This window comes from Octopus bimaculoides, chromosome 20 (genome assembly GCF_001194135.2).
Source record: "Octopus bimaculoides isolate UCB-OBI-ISO-001 chromosome 20, ASM119413v2, whole genome shotgun sequence".
In the NCBI taxonomy this organism is placed as follows: Eukaryota; Metazoa; Mollusca; class Cephalopoda; order Octopoda; family Octopodidae; genus Octopus; species Octopus bimaculoides.
In genome coordinates, this window is record NC_069000.1 from 11,120,868 (window position 1) to 11,128,174 (window position 7,307).

Genomic DNA, 7,307 nt, shown 5'->3' on the forward strand with positions numbered 1-7,307 from the left:
TACACACAGGAAGGCACACACGCACATACACACATCAAAGCACATGCGCACACAAATAAAAAGACATACACAAACACATACACATACACAAACAGATAAACACACAAAAACGCACACACAGACACACACCACACACACACAGGCACACACCACACACACATAAACACACACAAACGCACTCAGACAGACACATACACCACACACATAAACACACACAAACACACACCACACACATAAACACATTCAAACACACACACATGCAAACACATAAATACACATAAACACACACACACACACCACATACACAAACACACACACGCGCATACACATGCATTCTTATTTCCTACAGATTCTTATGTCTTTTTGTTTTGTTTTCCAATTTTCCAGGTGAAACTTTTGTAACCCGCAAAATAACTCGTGCTGTGGCTAAGATTACCCAGGGGAACCAGGAATTTGTTGAACTTGGTAACCTGGACTCCAAACGTGATTGGGGCCATGCTAAAGATTATGTGGAGGTGAGTGAGTGGTACACTATTTCGTGTGTGTGTGTGTGCGTGTGTGTGTGTGTGAACATTTCTCATGTAGTGTCCTTCTCCAGAACACTTTCTGTTTTTATAAATATTTGTTCGTTCATCGATGTTGTGATTGGTAATCAGTTGACAGAGCTGTTAGATGCAAGATAAATTGCTTCACAGCAATTGTTTTAATTCTCCGTGCTGTGAGTTCAAATCCCGCCAAGGTCAATTTTTGCCTATCATCCTTTCAGGGCTAGAAATAATATGCCAGTCCCATTGTTGATTGATTGATTTCCTCCATCCCTCCCTCCCTTCTTCTTTCTCTCTTTTTATATATTCTATTATTTTGTAAAACTCTTGATGATGGTGGTGCCATGTAGAAAAGCACTGGTGCTAGTGTCACATAGAAAGTACTGGTTCCGCATACAAAACACTGATGCTGGTGCCACATGAAAAATACTGGTGCCATGTAAGAAGCATTGGTGCTGGTGCCACATAAAAAGCACACATGCTGGAGTCACATAGAAAGCACTGATGCTGGTGTCGCATGAAAAAGTGCTGGTGCCACATAAAGCATCCAGTACACTCTGTAAAGTGGTTGGCGTTAGGAAGGGCGTCTAGCTGTAGAAACCAACCCAAAACAGGCTGTAGAACCTGGTGCAGTTCCTGGCCTCGCTAGCTCCTGTCAAACCGTCCAACCCTTGCCAGCAGGGAAAACAGATGTGAAATGATAAAGACAATGATGATGGTGTTAGTATATGCGATTTGAAGGACATCTGGCTGCTTGTTCTAGCAAGGAGAGTGACTATATAAAGTCTTGCTTATTTGTTTGTGTTTTAAACTGTAATTATGTTTCTCTCCTTTCTCTCTCCCACCATTTAAGGCCATGTGGATGATGCTTCAGCAAGAGGAACCTGAAGACTTTGTCATTGCAACAGGGGAGACGCACAGCGTACGTGAATTCTTAGAGGAAGCATTCCATGTTGTTGGAACTGAAATCCAGTAAGTATCACTTTAGAACTTTTAAAGAATCTGTTTAAGAATACACTTTTGCAACTAAGAAGCAGACTGTCTCGTTTTAAGGAATTAATTTTTCTTTTCAGAATTTATTTATCTATTTTGTCAGTATGTGTTTTCATTTCTTTGGCTACCATCTTTGGTTTCTCTTGTAGTGGTTGGCATGCAGTTCTGTAAACAAATGTTTAAGCATGCAAACCCTATTGAGTGTGTGTGTGTGTGTGTTCTGCTTTGTTATAACCATAAATGGTTCTCTGATGAAAATAGCATTAATTTTTTTTTTAGGTTGTTCAATTTTTCTCAACTGATCAATAGATCAATTGAGTAAACCTATCAATAACATACCTATAACGACTACTGGAAAGGTGAGGTGTATATTCCAGGTGTGCTAGGTATGCACTGCACACCCATTGAAACTAGCAAATTCATTATAAATATTAACCTTACTCATTAATTTAATCCCAAATCTTAATGGAAAACTTTTGTTATACCCTTGCTTGAAATTTGGTGGCATTATGTGTGCTGCCACACCCAATACAACAACCACCATACGCCACTGCTGGAAACAGCTGTAAAGCAGATTTGTTCTAATAAAGGAAAAATATGTAATGTCCTTTATTTATACCTTCATCATCATCGTTGTTTAACGTCTGCTTTCCATGCAGGTGGTACTGATCCCCCTCTCCAACCTAGCCCAGATACTGGAAAAATCCAGTGGAGCATTGAAGAAAAGTGGGGAGGATAATGGGGTGGCCCAAAGTGGGCCTATGGATGTAAAAACAACAAAATAATGAGTTTATTAGGTGAAGTTTTATTTGTGAAATATTGTTGTTTTTGAATTTGCTGCAGAAAGTGGTCTGTGCTTGTGGTGGTGATTGGTGGGGTGGGTGAGCGGGTGGAGGCCCCAGGGTGCCAAGGGGGTGACTGCCTGAAAAAGTCTGGGAACCACTGTAGTAAAACATTTAGTCTAGCTTTTTACTGTTTCTATCATTTCAACATCCTTAATAATAATAATAATAATAATAATTTCAATTTTTTTCCCCCCCCACAAGGGCAGCTTGGGGGAGGTGGGGGATGAGCTGATTACGTCGACCCCAGTGTTCAACTGGTACTTGATTTATCGACCCTGAAAGGATGAAAGGCAAAGTCGACCTTGGCGGAACTTGAACTTAGAACGTAGCAATGGACGAAATACCGCTAAGCATTTCATACAGCGTGCTAACGATTCTGCTAGCTCGCTACCTTCTAATAATAATAATAATAATAATAATAATAATCCTTTCTACTAAAGGCAGATGGTCTGAAATTTTTTAGGGGAGGGAACTAGTTGATTACATTGACCCCAGTGTTTCATTGGTATCTAATTCATAGACCCCCAAAAGGATGAAAGGCAGAGTTGACCTCTGCAGAATTTGAACTCAGAATGTAAAGATGGATGAAATGCTTAGCGACATTTCATCCGGCATGTTAACGATTCTAGCTTGCAGATACTAATAATGGATTCTCATTGAGGCACCAGGCAAGCAATTTTTTTAATTTGTAGGGAATGGGATCGTTGATTTAGTAGTTCATTTAATTGACCCCGAAAGGACAAAAGGCAAAGTTGACCGTGGCAAGATTTGAACTCAGAATGTACCAACCTGGAACACATACTGCAAGGTGTTTTATCCAATGCTCTGACTTTTTGCCAATCCACCACCTTCGTCATAGTAACAACAATGGTAATAATCCTTTGATAGTAATAATAACAACAATGATAATAATAAAAAAAGAAAAATGCCACAAAATACATAGAAATCTTTAAGTGTCTGTCGAACTGTTTAACTTCAAAAAAAAAAGTAGGAATGGTTGAAAATACAATTCTGTACTGGAGAAGGCATTTAGCTTGTTAGGTAAACACAAAAATCTAGTTTAGTGATGTTGTTGTTGTTGTTGTTGTTACTACAACTATTAACTCCCTGTTATATTTTTAATCTGCCCCCAATGTTAAAGTGTTTTCCATGAGGTCGCTTCCCTTTGATAAATTTTCAATTTATGGAGGTTAATAAGTAAAATAAGCAAGCTGTTTTGCTTTTCTTTCTTTCGTCTGCCATTACGTTCTGAGTTCAAATTCCGCCGGGGTCGACTTTGCCTTTCATCCTTTCGGGGTCGATAAATTAAGTACCAGTTACGCACTGGGGTCGATATAATCGACTTAATCCCTTTGTCTGTCCTTATTTGCCCCCTCTATGTTTAGCCCATTGTGGCCAATAAAGAAATAAGAAACATAGATACATGCATTATGAGCAGAACATGATGTCTTTATAACATGGTTTATCATCATGTAGTAGATTCCATGTAATGTCATCTTTTTACATGAAAATATCACCAAGGAAATCTTTGGTCTGCCTTTCCTTATGTTTAAAGAAAGGTCTCTCACTCTCTCTGTCCATCATGCTTCCTCTCTCTCTCTCTCTATCACTCTCTGTCCCTGTCTGTTTGTCTCCTTCCCTCCCTCCCTCTCTCTCTCCTTTTGTTGCTGTCTGTCTGTGTGTTATTTGGAAAATCTATGGAAGATGTTTAACTGAAAAAGAAAAAAAAAAAAATGTCCAATCTGCTTTCTTCATCACTGACAGGTGGAACAGCTGTCTTTATGTTTTATTACACACACACACACACACACACACACACACACACACACACACACCCTTATGCACCCCCCCCTTATGCACACACACGTACTTTGTTTCTTATATGGAACTGTAATCTTGTAAACCAATTAAGAAATGTTATTACTTCTGTTATTTATTGTTGTTCTTTTTGTCGTGGTTATTCTTCGTGTTATTATTGCTATTATTACTGCTTCTAATACTATTACTATTATTGTTATTGTTGTTGTAAATGTTATTGTTATTTTCATAACCTCAATCCTTTTGTACAGTTTGTGTATTTTGTGGGTATGTATGCGTGTATGGATATATGTGTCTGAGTGTGGGTGTGAGCACGTGTACACACGAGGGAACAAGCACAAATTACGTGTTGTTTAACAAAATATGATTAATTTTCCGGGGCAGGTTGGGAATTTTTCAAATGTTTTTGAAGTTAAATCTGATTTCCCACCTTTCACAACGATAATGTGGCTGGAGCACACGCACACACACACACATATGCATCTTGACTCTTCTACAAACAAGCATATGTACACATTGATTCTTATACACACACGCATACAAATTCTTATACACACTCACAGACACATTGATTTTTATACACACTGATTCTTATACACAAACACAGACTGATTCTCATGTATACATACACATGTACTCATACACACACATATATATATATATATATATATATATATATATATATATATAAACACACGCACACACTCATGTATGTCAATGCATACAAATACATAATCGAATGTGAACATATACATATTTGAACATAGATGCATAAAAACGAACACACACACATGTGCGCGCTCACACACACACACACACACACTCTCTTTCTCTCTTTCTCTTGCTTTTTCTTTCTTTCCCTCTCATGCCACACACACACATGCTCAGATTCACATAGGCACATACACACTGACTCATTTCAGGAAACATCGACGCACATCTTTGAATGTGTATTACATAAATAAACGTGTGTGTGTGTGTCCTTGTGTATATGCTTATAGATGTATCTGTATGTATGTGTGTATGTGCACTTGTATGTATATATGTATGTGGCTATATGTATGTACATGTGTGTGTGTGTACATGTACATATATATATATATATATATATATATACATGTATGTATATACATATATGTACGTGTGTACGTGTGTGTGTATGTGTACATGTATGTGTACATATATGTATGTGTATATAATGTATGTGTGCATGTGTACATGTATGTACATGTGTGTTAATGTGTGCATATATTCGTGTGTGTGTATGTGTCCATATATGCATGTGTGTACGTGTACATGTATGTATGTACATACATGTGTGTTTGTGTACATGTATGTATGTATATGCACATATATGTATGCATCTGTGTATGTGTACATGCACATATATGTATGCATATATGTAGATGCATATATGTATATATGTATATGCATGCATGTAAAAGTACATGTGTACATGTAAGACTATATGGATGCATATATGTACACACGTATGTGTGTGCGCATGTATGTGTGTGGCATTCCTAAATATGATAATCCATTATAGCCAACAGAGGCTGGTGTCAATATTCCCTCTGTGACCCTTCAAGACCAACATCTCTACCCAGATTATCAGCTGATGTAATCCTCTGGGATCATCCTGTGTTTCATGTTTGCCCTATCTCTCTGATAGCAGACATTTAGATAATTACCAGAAAATGGTTACAGAATTCTACCTTTGGTATAGTTGTTGGCGGCATCTTATCCTAACCCTTCCTCCTGCATATGTCTTTAAAAACAACTTTAAGAATCAGATAAAGAAATTTGGAGTTGTTAAAGAAAACAGGGTGTTGGGGTGGCTGCAGTGTGGGAGGTAGTGGAACAGACATTGTTTAGTAAATGGAGTGTGGATGTATATAAACATTTCTATCTATCTGTCTATCTATCTATCTATATCTATCTACATATCTCTGTCTATCTGTCTATCTATCTATCTATCTATCTATCTGTCTACATATGTATGTGTCTGTCTGTCTTTCCGTCCCTCCATCTATGTATGTATGTATGTATGTATCTGTCTAGCTGTCTGTCTATGTGTGTATGTATCTGTCTATCTATCTGTCTATCTATTTGCCTAGCTGTCTGTCTGTCTGTCTGTGTGTCTATCTGTCTATCTATCTGTCTATCTATTTGCCTAGCTGTCTGTCTGTCTGTTTGTCTGTGTGTCTGTCTGTCTATCTATCTGTCTGTCTATCTATCTGTCTGTCTATCTGTCCATGTGAGTGTATGTTTGCATGCATGTGCACACACACACACACACACACGGTACCCATGACCATGTGGTTTTCGGTTCAGTGCTTTCTGTGCAGCACTTTGGGCAAGTGTCTTCTACTACAGCCCTTGGCTAACAAAAACCCCTTTATTTTTGTGAATCAATATGGCAGATGGAAACTACAAAGAAGCCTAATATATATATGTGTTCATGTGTGTGCATACATACATACATGCATGCATGCATGTATGATATCCATGAATCACACAATTTATAAAAAAAAAATTATTTTCAAATGATTTCATGGATGTGTGGTAAGCCTTCTCCACTCTGAGCTTCTGTAAGTAAGTAAGTAAGTAAGTAAGAGAAGAATGAACAATAGTGCCGTGTGTGTTGCTGATTCCATCTTTATCATCAACAGTTTATTTTCTGTTTGTAAATTGTACTTTAAACGTGTTTCTCTCTCTCTCTCTCTGTGCATTTTCAGGTGGGAAGGTAAAGGTGTTGACGAAGTGGGTAAAGATAAGAAAACTGGCAAAGTTCGTGTTAAGATTAATCCTAAATATAACCGTCCAACTGAAGTGGTAAGTTTAGCCCTTTCATAATATAATTATCTGTCTGTCTATCTGTCTGTATGTTTGTGCATAAATCTGTATTTGTTATGTATGTTTGTGTTTGTCTGTCTGTCTGTGTATGTATCTACTTGTCCGTTTCTTTGTATCTGTCTGTATCATCATCATCGTTTAACGTCCGCTTTCCATGCTAAGCATGGGTTGGACGATTTGACTGAGGACTGGTGAAAACAGGATGGCTACACCAGGCTCGAATCTGATTTGGCAGAGTTTCTACAGCTGG

General features: G+C 37.9%; 1 protein-coding gene across 1 annotated transcript in view; it reads left to right on the top strand.

Moving 5' to 3' along the window:
• The window catches only part of LOC106879805 (GDP-mannose 4,6 dehydratase), a 54,679-nt gene that overhangs the window by 39,610 nt on the left and 7,762 nt on the right, over positions 1–7,307 (top strand). Inside the window, exons 7-9 of the mRNA XM_052975198.1 lie at positions 388–515; positions 1,399–1,517; positions 6,940–7,036. Coding sequence (XP_052831158.1) covers positions 388–515; positions 1,399–1,517; positions 6,940–7,036 — 344 coding nt within the window. The remainder of the gene's footprint in view (positions 1–387; positions 516–1,398; positions 1,518–6,939; positions 7,037–7,307) is intronic.